The sequence below is a fragment of the Photinus pyralis genome, unplaced genomic scaffold (assembly GCF_008802855.1).
Source record: "Photinus pyralis isolate 1611_PpyrPB1 unplaced genomic scaffold, Ppyr1.3 Ppyr1.4_LG8, whole genome shotgun sequence".
Classification (NCBI taxonomy): domain Eukaryota; kingdom Metazoa; phylum Arthropoda; class Insecta; order Coleoptera; family Lampyridae; genus Photinus; species Photinus pyralis.
Window position 1 is genome coordinate 31,952,626 of NW_022170819.1, and position 15,471 is coordinate 31,968,096.

Genomic DNA, 15,471 nt, shown 5'->3' on the forward strand with positions numbered 1-15,471 from the left:
CGACTAAACAGTGTCTCCATAACAGCAATAAAAATTGTGGTTGATTCTGCTTTGCCCTGCTTTCTAGCTTTTATGTCATTCCAAATTTCTTCCTCAAAATCTGGAGGTAAAAACTTTTGCTTTAATAATTTGACTAAATCATCCCACTCGGTAACTTTTGATTTGATTGTACGATACCACACAAAAGCTTTATCAACAAAAAGGTCACCGGCAGAAGCAACCAGATCTTTTTCTGATACTCCACGCGATTGGTGTAATGCCAAGACTTTTTCTAAAAAAGGATGCAATTGCCGCGGATCACCATTAAATTTCAAATTCCATTTATAAACCGGAATTACCTTATTACTAGTATGTATTACGGGTGGCACTGTAGGTTGGGCCATAATGGTGTTATTTAAGTTCACGATTTCAGGAAAGGTATTGGTTGCATTACCAACGGTCGCCTTATCGGATAGATCCGCTTCTAACGCAAGGCAAGTCGCATATGATTCATTTTTAAATTTTTGGATTTTTTCCAGTTGATCATCATCATCATCTGGAATTAGAATGCGCGAAATCCTACCAGAAACATGATTGAGACGTGATATGCCGCGCTTAAATGCGGAATCAATCTCATTCCCCTCAAATTCAGTTACTAAATTAGAAATGGATTCTAGCGTTTTATTAATCGCATCCTGCTCACGACCAAAATCATAAAATGGATCAATATGAGTTAAGTGACGACCTCTTTCTTTAGCCAACAATTTGTTTAGAATTTTTCGCTTGTCGTCTACTGGACGATCTGTAACTACTCCTCTAATTCTTAATTCATATTTTATTTCATCAATTAACAAATGTGAGGGCTTAAAGTCCTCCATGCCTATTGTTGCACAATTTCTTTTTTTTTTTTTTTTGCGATTTCAACACTGAACAATAAATGGACACATTAACGAAACCTCAAAAAAATTTTTACACGACGCATCAACAATCTCAAAAATATCAGCGGGTATTTTGCTAAATTGGTTATCTACAAACTTGGTTTACAGGAATTTCCAATAAAATAAATTATTTAATACATATAAACCGCCACCTGCGTTCAAGGCCTTACACGTTGCGCGCCATTTGTAACATTTTAATTTTTAGTTGAATTTTTAGTCCAAAAAAAAAAGGAATTGTTACGTGCGCCGGCAGCTATCGTCGGTCTTGGGCTTATCGGTTCCCTTGAACACTGGGGCGTCTGGGCGCCACTCAACCTTAATGATAATAACAAATTTACGGGGTTGAGACCGTAACACAAAAACCAGTTTATTTACATCAATTAGAGTAGTATAAAAATGTGAAATTTTTTAATACTAAGAAGAGTGTTAGTAGATTGGTGATACTATTTACTATTGTACAGAAAAAAAAAACGGGGCCAATTTAGCAAACGATACCGTCTAAAAAAAATGGAACGAACTCGCCTTATTTTTGAGTCGCTATCTTATCTTCTGTGAAGTTGGAGTTGAACCATCCGCAATGTTGGCGTGAGATTCGGTGATTGGAAATTAGACAGTGTTGAAAAGAAACGCTGCTGTTTCTGTCGCAGTAAAAATCTGGATTCTCTAATTATTCTTGTGCAGGATATAGGCTCAATTCAATTTCTTATAGTACAAAAAAAAAAACCTGAAATAACGTATATTTGTAGTTGAATGCATTGTTAGTGAAAAAGAGGATCGCAACTCACCTCGATGAGGGTTTTTTCAAACACAAAAAAAATTACTACAAAATGTGGGCAGCTTGCGGCCAATAAAATCGGTATCAATCTGGTACGCCAAATACAATATTCGATCTCGTTCTCGTGGATCGCTCGCATTCCTTTTTCATTTCCACTTCTTATCGAAGTATATGCGCACAGTTTCATAAATTGATTTAACGTTATTTGTGGTAAGGGTACCATTGGTATAGGCAACCAAACTTGCATAAAATTAATTATATTTAAAAATAAATACTACAAGACATATTAATTCTAAAGTTTCCTGTAGTTTTTCATTACTTTTTAATTAAATTAAAGCCCCGAAATAGAAAAAATAGTATGAAAAACACGTGTTACAATGCTTTATTGTAATACTCCTATCTTGTGGACACTCGTGGCTGCGCTTCGCTACGCCACTCGTGGCACAAGATAGTCGTATTACAATAGGTCGCATTGTAACACTTGTCTTTCAATATTGTAAATTGGCATGGAGCAAAATTTTGTCGTTTAAATTTTGGATTTTTCTTTCTTTTGAACTTGTATTGTCAGATTAAATTAAAATATTCTTTGAATGAATTCAATTTTTTAACTATAAGGGGTCTACAATCGTATACTTTTCATACGATTCTAGACCGGAATCAAGTACGATCTCACTATGAGACTGCATAAATGCATAAACGTTAGGAATGTCGTTTAGATTTCCGTTTCATAATTTCCAACATCTCATCCTTATACTTATACGCTTATGACTTATAACCGCAAAAGACGTCTCGATAACTCATACCTATCAATTGCTTAATCTCATGAAAATGTCGGAAAATGTAGAATGCATTTCCGAAACTAATACCAAAAAATAGGTACCTATAGCTCCTCACTCCTCAGTATTACTTTTACCATAGTGTATTCTATTCTTTACACTAAGCTTTTACACACCTTCCCGGAACAAATTACTGTCTAAAAGACGCGTACTTTATGATAGTGCAAAAAGTGAAACAAATTTCCCAGAAGAGATTAATTTGCAGATGAATAAACACACTGTCACGTACAGCCCGATTAATTTTTTTACGTCTGGCGCCTCCCGCACGTAGCGTAAATTTATATTTCCTCCGCATTTCGTACATTACTCCCTCCTCGATCATCTGCCTTATTAATTATAAGCTTATGGCTCTCTTTAAAGAGAGTAATTTCGAAAAACTATTAAATTGTGTTTACATAAATAAGTACGTTCTCTTTACGACGCAACATAAAATCGCTTGTAAGTAACAGGCCGTTATTTTAACGAAAATGGCGGATTCGATCGCACGCACGGCCATTAAATAGGTAAATAAAGATCCCTGTATTAAGTATGTTCGGTGTCGCTTAAGAGGGGGTGGATAATTAAAATTGTAAGGGTGGCAGTTAATTAAATGAGGACTAATTGTTGGTCAGACGGCTCAGATCTCAATTATTACGATTGTAATCTTGCCTTTCTTTAAAATCATCGAACGGTGGCATAAGAGTATATTCCGGTTTATCATTGCCCTCCCTGCAACACCGTCAAGTCTAGATCACCCCCCTAACTGATTATGTTAGCCATGAGGCCTTAAGGCCTTTTCGTCTTGGGTCGACACCATGTCGAGAGAATAGGGTCACTTAGGGATCAGGAGCTCCCGCCGTCACATCATAGGGATATCCGAGTGTGCCAGGGGCCAATAACAATAACGGCAAGGCGGTTATCCCTAGACACAATCAGAGACAGATATCGAGTCATCATTCAAAATGCAATAATTTTTTATTTATTTGAGTAATGAATAATGAACTAGTTTATGTATTCACACAGGTACAGATATGGATTGTACCTTTTCCCATTGTCACACTTATATTGGAACGGATACAAAGACTCATAATGATACTGGCAAATGTAGTACAAGCTCGGATTTTCTTTTAAATATCCAGATTCCCCCTGATACTTGCACTTGGGAATCGAAGTGTTGCGGTTGTCGCGACTGATTGGTCTATCGCAAAATGTCGTTCTTGGATTGTAGACGTGATCACAATCGCATCGCTCTTCGTAGTGGTCCAAAACTTCATCTTTCTCGTTTGGATAATCTGCCTTTACACAGTAGTGGAAGAGCTGAGCGTCGAATGGATCTGGATACATTCCCGTTGTACGACATCTGAAGGTAGCATTGTTCACCTCATCCACTGGGTCGCAATTTGGGTTTGGACCAATAGTGCATATGCCATTTGAACAGGTGCTGTTGCCACCACACGACTCTATGGGATACTCCGAGAAGCGATTACCATATTGTATGCAGATGACAACCTCTTTGCAGTTTTTACAAGTATACCCCACCTGCTTGCAAAAAGTGGCGTAATTTGGGGTGGTCTGCCTCGGCCACCAGGATGCGGTTTGAGTCGCTGCGTATGCAACAAACTGAAAGAAACCTTAGTTACCCCTTTACCAAATTACCACTTACCGATGCCAGAATGATTGCTATTATGGTCCGCATTTTTCAGTGGTTTCAGTTGGTTGGTACGACGAAATGACGGAGAGAGTACCTTGTGCAACTATTTAAGCAGACACTTCTAGTGGTAATCTATGGGTAATGCCCCTTATCGCTGGTAATGTGAGTAATGTAGGTAGGATCATTTTTCTTTTGCTATGTACACCTCCTTATCGAGAATTATGTACGCAATTGCTTGATTGCAAGTCAATCGATTGTTAATAAAATGATAACTAGAATTTATAAGTTTTTATAATGATCAATTCTAACATATCGTCGGGTAGAGGAAGTATGTGTAATAGAAACATATTGCACTCGCAGTGATTTTCATTCTTTTAACATTTTTACATAATTGTAAAACGTGTAACTAACTGGGTGATTTATTTATGGACAATTAATTATTAATAAATTTATTTGTACTTACAGTTAATGATTATTTATCACTTACGTGTCCTCAAATTTATAACATGTAAGTTTACAAAACGAGCGCGAATTTCACTATTTATCACTTCCACATCGATGTTGGAACTGAACTTAATTTGCTTATATAGCAAACAAAAAGCTTCTATAGAATTCTTGAATAGGCATGGAAATAATGCGTGACATCCGCTTTCATTTCTTATCGCCTTTGACTCATTCTTTATCGACTTGATGGCGCCTTGATATCGTTCTAGAAAATTCGCTACACTATTATAACTGTTTCTTCCTGAAATTTATAACACCATCAATAAAGTGATAAACTTCGTGGTACAATAGGCTGAACTACCCTTTTAAAAGATCCGCCCGTATAAAAATCTTGAATACTTTTGAAAACTTGTATATACTAAATAGTACGTTCTTAAAGTTACACAAACACTGATACAGCTTGACCCTCACCAATCGCTCCGATCAATAAGCACAATCAGGATGGTGGATGGCATAAGTGGACCATAAAAAAGAGTTCTACACCGTAAAATGTTTTTCAAAGACACAACAGATTTTGACTCAAAAACTGATTTGTTTAAAGTTTAGGAAAATTCGTTTCAGAACTTTCGAGTTTTTTATTTTAGTACTGACAAGAACCCATTTTACTCTAGCCAAGACAAGAATCACACGAACTTAGGACAAGCGCTCATGTTACTTTAGCCAAGACAAGAACCACTCAATTGTAAATGAAGCTAGAACAAGAATTTTGACGTAACCGTAGGAATCCCCTTTACCAAGTCCACGACCCAAACTGGAGAAATGCCAGGGCAAGTCTTCAAAAGTTTAGACAAAGTGCCTCCAATAACCTTCTAGAGGCTTTTAGTCTTTAAACGCCTCCAAAGGTCTTTAAAAAAAACTCAAAAGTCATCTACGGTATCTTTATATAGTGTTTAAGAACAGTGTAAAGCCTTTGGTAGTCTCTCAGAGCATTTAAGAGCATTCATCACTCTCTCCAAGAGTCCGCAATAGTATATATGGCCTTCAAGAAGCCTTCAAAAGCCGTTAAGAGTCTTTAATTATATTTTTCAGAGTATTAAATATCCGTATTTAGAGCCCATTACGAGTAGCAAGGCTCTCTAAGTACATGTCATGGTCTTTAAAGTCTTATGGTTCGCTAACAGGTTTTAAAGAGACTTCAAGGGTCTTCTAGGGGCTTTTGGAGCATTTGAAGAATTTGAGAAGTTTTTTAGAGCTTTTACAAATCATTTTCTAGACTTCCTTAAGTTTTCTTCTCCGTTCATGAATAGAACCTTTGAGGGCTTTGGAGTATCTTTATGGGTTTTTAAGGGTAGGTCTGGGTAACACGATATGACTGCGATATTTGGTTTATTTGGAAAAATGTGTCCTTTTACTTATTGTTACACCCTGTACATAATATCTTTAAAAATATGCTATTATAACACAAATGTAGTCTATATTTTCTAGATCCAGGTTCTGTCAAAAAACATCACAGAGCAAGTAGCGGATTATTTTCAAGTGTCTGAGTTTGCCGCTAGAGGGCGTACGATTCATGGTTAAGTAGAAAAATGACTTTTTTCCTAAAATATACCCAACAAGCAAGCATAAAAAATACATACATCGCAATCTTGTATTAATTTTGCTTCATTTTGATGCAGCACATATTGCTCTAGTTCATATAATACGTGCGGTGGGGGAAGAGGAATAACTATTTAAGGATTTAGTAAATGTGATGAGTAATAGAGGGCGTGATTAACATATACTTTGCAGGTTTTTTTGAAAATTTCAAATGGGACGATATAATTATTATATATTATTTTGAAAAAGTGAGAATATTAGTGAAAAGGGCATTTTGATATCTGTTTCCTAAGCAGATATATTGCGAAAATGAGAGAAATTAGAGTTTGTGAATGTTCGTATTTTTTCCATATCTCTGCTTAGGAAACAGATATCAAAATGCGGTTTTCATTGATATTCTCACTTTTTCATCTTATTTGCTAATATCATATAATAATTATATGGTTCCGTTTGAAATTTAAAAAAAAACCTGCAAAGTATATGTTAATGTCACATCGCGCCCTCTACCACTTATCACATTTACTAAAAATACTCTATTCATCTAAAATCCGATTCCACGAAGAGAACTCTTTCCAACAAGACCTATAATATGTGAAAGTCGGTTAATGTAAACCGAAGTTACGACAAATGTTCCCCTTCCCCCACCCCTCATATTTAATGAGTTATAGCAATATGTGCTGCATCAAAATGATGCAAAATTAATACAAGATTGCGATGCATGTATTTTTTATGCATGTTTGTTAGGTATATTTTAGGAAAAAAGTCAACTTAACCATGAATCGTACGCCCTCTAGCGGCAAACTCGGAAACAAATAATTTCCAGTGCGTTCTCTTGGCCTCTTTTGTTAACAAAATTTTTTCCAATTAACGGTTCCATAGATATAGCCTATGACCTGTTTCTATTCTTTACACTAAGCCTGTATTAATGGGACAACCTGTACAAGGTCTTTGAAGACCTTACAAGTCTCTTAAAGAATATTAAAATTCGTAAGATTTTGAAATGTTTGAAGTACTTTGAGATTTTATGTGGCTCTTAAAGGCTATTAAGCAGCTTTAAAGACCCATAAAAGGTTGGAAATTAAGGATTTTCAGTCCTAGACAGTTTTAGAATAATTAAGGCCCAGAGTGTCTAGGAAGACATTTGAAAACTTGTGGAGATTTTAAAGGGAGCTTTTAGACCGTCTAGACTCTAGAGAGTTTATAAATATAAAATAAAATAAATTGCAGAGCCAAGCTTGTAATCAACACCAGTTTTTGAGATATTTAGCTAAAATTTGGAGTACATGTTACGCTGAAGGGTTTAAATCATTGGTAGATTGTAAAATGAGAAATTGATTTTCTGGTTTTTTTAGAAGTCTCTTGTATTGTTTTAGTATCTGCGAGTGCGACCGTTATCGACAAAAGAATAAAATTTTCCGTAAATGAAAGTGAAATTTTTAAAATGACCAGTACGTCCTGGTTTTATTTGGATAATCTCTGGTTTTTATTAGTGTTGACAGTTGGCATTTGAAAAAGTAAAAACCTTAAAAATCGTAAAATTATCACACCCTGTTGATCGGTAACGAAGCGTTTGCGGACCTACGTTTATATGAACTTTTACGCTTTTAGTCATCAAATAATCCAAATAATTAGCCCTTTCCACTTTGTACATCATATTTAGGTACACCCTGTATAGTGGTATTAAATTAAGATTTAACTCTTTACTGTTTTGATTTTTTATCATTTATTTATAAGTTTTCAACTACACCCTGCAAAAGAATTGAAAAATTATAAAATTACAGTTCAAAATGTAGGTAATACAATCTTTTGATATTGTAATATGTAATGCATTTATTTTATTAAGCATTAGAAATAACCCCTACTGATTAAACTTTGCAATAAAAACCTTGCTTTACATGTTTGCCCCCCTCCCCCCCCCCCCCCCCCCCCCAATTTTACAAATAGTTATTTTTTCACAAAGCGACCGATTGCGCCCCCTCTGTTTTTCAGTTATTCCAAATACAAAATTCCATACTGTCCGCCATTTTTCAAATCTGGTTTTTTTGTAGTGGTCGTTTGCGCTTGGTTTGCGCCCCGAATACCTTTGATTTTTAAATGTAATTGTCTTTATTTTAAGTGGGGGAGGGGGGGGGGCTTCTCTACCAACCCAACAAACCATACATTTACAAATATCCATGCCCGAACCCGGATTCGAACCGAGGCCCTTAGGACCGCAGTCGAACTTTCACTCCACTGCGCCACGCAGGCCGGCGGCAACCTTCATTTGCGCCCCCCAATTTTTCAGTTTTTCAGAATTTTAAAGTCGTGCATATAGTGTCGGATGACCTTTCAAAGGCACTGAACTTAATTAATATCTTTGCCAATTAATATGCTATCGCAGGCTGAAATTTACCACTCCATACAATAGAAGAGACAGTTCCGGACGTTATTAAAAGGGAAGCTCGCGAGAAACAACAAAGATATTCTTAATTAATGCGGCGTGAAAAAGAACGTCCTTCGCTTTATTATGCCGTAAGGAATGTATATAAAATTACACTGTTACAAGATAACTCTCGAGATAATTTACATAATTGCGCAAGGCTACCGATCTCCCAATCTAGCGCGAAGTTTATGGATGATTTGCGCCACCTTTAAGCGGTAATTAAACATTCACGGCACAAAATCGCAAGGGAAGCAATAAACTATTTAGGGTGACGTTAACAATGTACAGGGTCGGCGGCCTACCCGTTGGCTGTAGTTCTAGTCGGATTTATTTATAGTTTGACCCACCTACAAGTCCATCTGTATTCTTGTAGTGTTTGTTGTCTTCCATGCTTTAATATGCCGATGGCGTTTGCGGTAGATCTGTGTCCCTTTTTTTACAAGAGATCTCGCACTTTTGCATCTGGTAAGTGGGTGCCATTAGGTTTTAATCTGATCGATGCTTATCGAGAGGTCCAATTTTGTTGTTACAAATTCCCAGACGACCGACGTCTAGTCTTAATTTCTGTAGACCGTTCTCATTATTGTGCTATACCATTGAATAGATTTATTATTCAATGGCTATACTGAAACATTTTCGCTAAGAATTTGCAGATGTTCACTTATTTACAGTCTATAGCTAGCCCTTATTTAGCACGTCACCCACTATAAAATAGAGAGAACCTACAACTGAACGTTTATTTTATTTATATTTTTTCGAATGATACATCTTTAGGTTTAATAAGCAGGCCTCTTACTGGTTTTAAACTTTTTTTTTTTAATATTTACGTAAACTCGCCTGCTCTACCTACGTGAATGTTTTAACAAACGCACAAACTTCTGTGAGAAATTCATAGATTCGGAATTTAACAGTAACTCTTCTCAACATAACAAAAATTTAATGGCGCGTTTAATTAGTTTGTCCTTGACCGCAACCTGGTTCTCGCGGACGAAAGATTAGATACGTTTCCAAGAAAACTTTTTTCGGTATTACTTTCCCACAAATCGATATTTCGCGAGTTTTTTAGTTACTCGATACCGGATTAAAATAAACTATGCTGCCCGTAGGTAATTCAGAAGTCCCCCCCCCCCCCCTTAATATCTTACTGATTAATGAATGCCTACAAAATGATGACGTATTAACGCAGACCGACAACTTTAATCGTTAATTCGTTGCTTAAATCCCGCCATACGAATCAATCCAGAACTAGGGTAATAATTCAAATCCCACGTTTTTTTTCTGAAATATGCAAGACTTGCAAATCTCACGCCACCGAGTGATCTCATATTTATGCAGTGGTTGTAACCAGTTAACCCGAATATTATCTAAATTCCCGAAATCTCGTTGCCTAGGCTTCCGAAACTAATTACGAGAACAATGCTCAGTTCAATCGAAAATACGATTCAACGATCTTCAATTTCACTACCAATTACTCAGGGACCTTTTAAATTCCGCCAAATCTAATTTATTGAAAAATTCGCTATTTAATGTTTGCACCCTATAGATTTCACATGATTGAGGAATGTCTAAACTGATACCTAACCCTTAAAATCTTAAAACCTCAAAAATGTCTACGTTACCTATTTCAAGAAAATTCGAAAAATTAAATGCACATTAGGTACGCGCACATAGAACGGCATCGGACGGTCGCTACGGCCGGTATTCTATTCTTCTTATTATTATTACTATTCATATGCTTCAAAGGTTGTATCTTATTTTAATGCTCATTTTTTGGCTTATTTTGTCGTATGAAGCACGAAGAAAGTCGAAAATCGACGAAACTCAAAAGTCGACGAAAGTTGAAAGTCGATGAAATTCGAAAGTCGACGAAAGTAAGAAGTCGACGAAAGTCGAAAGTCGAAAATCGACGAACGTCGAAATTCGACGAAAGTAGAAAGTCGTCGAAAGTCGACAAAACACAACGAAAGTCGATGAAAGTCAAAAGTCGATGAAAGTCCAAAGTCGACGAAAGTTCGGAAGCCGTCGAAAGTCGAAAGCTGAAAGTCCGAAAATGGACGAAAGTCAAAAGTCGACGAAACTAAAAAATCGACGAAAGTCAAGTCGACGAAAGTTGAAATTCGACGAAAGTAGAAAGTCGACGAAAGTCGAAAATCGACGTGCTTTTATGTTGTTTAGCGCATTTTGCAAGAATAAAAAATGTGCTATTGTTTGCATTTTACCCGTCCGTCTATCCGTCTGTCCGGACCCTCTTCTGCGGTTTGGGGTGGGGGTGGGGGGGGGGGGGTAGAAGGTGATTTTATTTTTGTATTCTAATGAAAGGTTTCAGTTTTCTACCAACTACCGCCCTTCTTTCTTACTCCTTATCACAATAGAGGGTTGGGGAGGGGGCGGAACTGGTTCATATAATTCCTTATATCCCAAGATCGGATTGTCGGAGAAGCCGGAGGGAGGGTACTCACAAAGGTCGATTGGGACCTCTGGAAGAAATGTCAAAACTTTAAGAGCGAATATCTCGAAAACGGTTTGCCGGAGGAGAGTATTCACGAAGTCGAAAGTCGAACGTCGACGAAAGTCGAAATTCAACGAAAGTTGTAAGTCGACAAAAGTCGAAAATCGACGAAAGTCAAAAGTGATGAAAGTCGAAAGTCGACGAAACTCAAAAATTGACGAAAGTCGAAAATCGACGAATGTCAAAAATTGATGAAAGTCAAAAGTCGTCGAAAGTCGACGCGCTCTTATGTTGTTTGGCGCATTTTTTAAGAACAAAAAATGTGCTATTGTTTGCATTTTTCCCATCCGTCCGTCCGGACCCACTCCTGCGGGGGGGAGTGTAGAAGTTGATTTTATCTTTGTATTCTAATGAAAGGTTTCAGTATTCTACCAACTTCTTTCTTACCCCTTACCCCGATTGGGACGTCTGGAAGAAATGTCAAAACTTTAAGAGCGAATATCTCGAAAACGGTTTGCCGGAGGAGAGTATTCACGAAGTCGAAAGTCGAACGTCGACGAAAGTCGAAATTCAACGAAAGTTGTAAGTCGACAAAAGTCGAAAATCGACGAAAGTCAAAAGTGATGAAAGTCGAAAGTCGACGAAACTCAAAAATTGACGAAAGTCGAAAATCGACGAATGTCAAAAATTGATGAAAGTCAAAAGTCGTCGAAAGTCGACGCGCTCTTATGTTGTTTGGCGCATTTTTTAAGAACAAAAAATGTGCTATTGTTTGCATTTTTCCCATCCGTCCGTCCGGACCCACTCCTGCGGGGGGGAGTGTAGAAGTTGATTTTATCTTTGTATTCTAATGAAAGGTTTCAGTATTCTACCAACTTCTTTCTTACCCCTTACCCCGATTGGGACGTCTGGAAGAAATGTCAAAACTTTAAGAGCGAATATCTCGAAAACGGTTTGCCGGAGGAGAGTATTCACGAAGTCGAAAGTCGAACGTCGACGAAAGTCGAAATTCAATGAAGTTGTAAGTCGACGACGAAAAACTATTTACTAACCTATTTCGGTTTTTAAAAAATGCGCTTTATCGCTGCCCAAAAGTGCACAATTTATTTTTAATTGAAAAGATTTTATCTTGTTAAAGTGGAGTCTCAACCATTACCAGATAATTTCGCTTCTGAGATTTTGAAATTTTATTCAAAAATGCTAAAATCCAAGATGGCTGTCATAAGAAATAAAAAAGCACTGTCTCTTCCAAGTCTAGAGTGCCTTGAATTTTTTGATAACATATTTGGATTCCTCATAAAAAGGTGCTTTAATAATTTTGCGTTTGAGTTTAGAACTTCTTGTCGAAATAAAAGGTAAAATCGAAAATTGAAAATTTCCGTTTTTTTTAAATCTCAGCAGCCCCTGAAGACATCTGAATTTTCGTAATGGAATATTATTGGGAACCAAAATACGCAAATTTAAACTACATTGCATCTCTTCTAATAACCGTGATCCCATGTTGGAGCTGTAAAAACGGGCATCCTGTATATTTACTAATAGATGTCCAAGCTCCATCTTACATTTTTGACGATAGGCCAGAATAAATCTGTCTGGGCTTTGTTTTTGGGTTATCTTTATCCCGATATTTCTTGATGGCGAACACCCCAAATCATTCCATTTGAGGATAGGACCTATCATCAATTTCTGATTTTTGAGAAAGTTTTGTGAATCCAGCGAGTTCCCTCTTCGTAATATTCCCTTTGTGTATTGTTTTTGAAAGGGTCACGTGTGGGAAAAAAACCATTGCGTATGCAAATGATTCATTAAAACACCTAGGCACAATTTCTAAATGAATGAAAGAACGGGGAGCATTTTTTTCGGAAATTAAATTGTGTATGTGTCGCTCCATTAGAGTTCAACTTTAAAGACTTAACCTTTTGAAAGAAGAAAGAACCGAGACAGGCTATTAAAAGTGGACGCCATTAATTTATTATAAACGTAATTGTCTCTTGATTGTAATTGCCTCGAAATGAGTCAACCGACCGAATATATTTATTAAATTGTTTCGTACGCGTTTTATTTTTAGTGTCACAAAATGTTCTCAATGAATTTTTTCCAATCGGACGTGTCCAGTTCGAAAACAAACTCGCGAAACAAAAAGACCGTTAACGTTGACCTTCGCGCTTTCTTTTTATAATAAATGATTGTGGCAATTAGAAAAAGATTTAATACGGCCGATTGCCTCTTCCGGTTGAGATCGACCGAAGAAAGATGGAAGTGTTTCCGTTACTGAAATTCGTTTGTTTGTTGCAGCAAAACTATTTAATGCAATTCGGGTATTTGAGTCCTATGTCGGCGGAGGCTGGTGCCCTTCGGACGGAAGAGTCAGTGCGGCAGGCTATTAGTGAACTTCAGCAGTTTAGTGGTTTACCGGTTACGGGAAAGTTGGACGAAAAGACGAAAACGCTTTTGAAAAGACCGCGGTGCGGCGTTCCGGACATTGAGCCACACAATATGAGGCGGAAGAGATTTACGATACAGGGGCAGAAGTGGCCTTACAACAACATCACGTGGAGGTAAGTCTCGTTCTTTTTACTCAGTTTAAAAATGATGGTCCCAAAACATCCACATGTCGTAATTTGTGCCAGATCTGTATAATAAAAGCTAAATCGACGTTTTTGTTGATTAACGATTAAGAGATCTATAAAAACACGAAATTTTGCTTAACCGTAGTGTAAATTGTGTTTGGGTTTGTTGAGACGTCGATGCAATGTTAAAAAAAGCGAAAAAAATCGAAAAGAAATGAATTCGGCTCAAAGGACCAATATTTGACCATATTCTGTAGTAGCGGGAACGCCAAACTAACATGGCTGCTTATTTGAATATTCTCGCGTACATTTCCCGTGAGAATCGGTCACTCAGGGGCCACTCCGAGTGCACTAAGATCGTGATCGTCATGTAGGACACCTACGTTGTGTAATAACCGGGTTCTCAGCCGGCACTGAGGGCGTCTTATGGGCAAGGAACACCAAAAGCAATAGCTGATTAAGATTATATTGAAGCTAATACCAATACCAATACGGCGCCCCTGCAGAGGGTCTATACTACTCCGTCATTTACCTTACGAATTAGGCAAACTGCATACAGCTAACATCTAATGTACAGCACTTTTGAGCCCTCTCGGAACCGGGGTAAATACAACATACACGCCATGAGTAACCAAAATGGAATCGAGCCATTCCCCAGGTATTACAACACATACATCAGACAAAACTAAGAGATATTAAATATGCCTCGCCGGGCGGTAGGATTACCCAGGCCCAGGGGGGTGCCTGTAGACGTGGGCTAAAGTTGTTGGGTTTCGGAACGAGTGAAAATGTTAGTGTTAGGTTCACCATGGCCCGTGTAAACTTGAATAACTCGATCCCCTCTAAACAAGCACACTTCCCTCTTGATTACTCACAGCCCAAATAAACACATACAGGGTGATTCCTATAGTACCTGCCACCGTTTGGGAGCGTGTAGGTGGTGCGTAGGGGAGTATTTTGATATAGGACACTTGGGGTCGGAAATCTAAATTAAGGGTGCCAGAGCCAAATTTACCTTCTGGAATTTCGCGCCTGTAGGTAGGCAACCCAACCGGCCGGCGGTGCACACGGAGCGATCTCAGGCGGCGATGTGTGGCTGACACTTGATCAGAATTTTGTTTAAACCCACGAAATCCCGTCTGCAACGACGCGTATCAAGTGAATAAACACTATGGCACGTTTCACTAACACGGAATACGCGGACATGCACTTCATGTACGGATTGGCAAATGGTAACGCACGAGCTGCACGACGAGCGTACGCTGAGCGGTATCCAAACCGTCAGTTACCCTGCAGACAGGTCTTTCAAGAAGTTCACTTCCGTCTGTGCGAGACAGGGCAATTGCAGGTAAGCTGACGGAGGCTTAACTTTACACACAGATTCGTGATGCACATCGATACTTGGGTCATTTAAGCACCCATTTCGAAAAGTTTGTTTACACCGACCTCCTCCTATTTCGCAGCCCACTAGCGCCCGTGATCGCGATCGCCCGTTGGTAAATGCCTTACCATTTGCCAATCCGTACATGAAGTGCATGTCCGCGTATTCCGTGTTAGTAAAACGTGCCATAGTGTTTATTCACTTGATACGCGTCGTTGCAGACAGGATTTCGTGGGTTTAAACAAAATTCTGATCAAGTGTCAGCCACACATCGCCGCCTGAGATCGCTCCGTGTGCCCCGCCGGCCGGTTGGGTTGCCTACCTACAGGCGCGAAATTCCAGAAGGTAAATTTGGCTCTGGCACCCTTATTTTAGATTTCCGACCCCAAGTGTCCTATATCAAAATACTCCCCTACGCACCACCTACACGCTCCCAAACGGTGGCAGGTAC

The 15,471-nt window shown here is 38.2% G+C and overlaps 2 protein-coding genes across 2 annotated transcripts in view; one reads left to right on the top strand and one right to left on the bottom strand.

The window, feature by feature from the left end:
• Positions 1-15,471, top strand: part of LOC116178698 (matrix metalloproteinase-2-like) — a 216,235-nt gene that overhangs the window by 98,145 nt on the left and 102,619 nt on the right. The window contains exon 2 of the mRNA XM_031498276.1: positions 13,365-13,627. Coding sequence (XP_031354136.1) covers positions 13,365-13,627 — 263 coding nt within the window. The remainder of the gene's footprint in view (positions 1-13,364; positions 13,628-15,471) is intronic.
• Positions 3,464-4,325, bottom strand: LOC116178699. The gene is made up of 2 exons (XM_031498277.1): positions 4,171-4,325; positions 3,464-4,127 (listed from the first exon to the last, which is right to left on the bottom strand). Exons 1-2 carry the CDS (start codon positions 4,201-4,203, stop codon positions 3,510-3,512), a joined length of 651 nt encoding a protein of 216 aa, XP_031354137.1. The 5' UTR covers positions 4,204-4,325; the 3' UTR covers positions 3,464-3,509.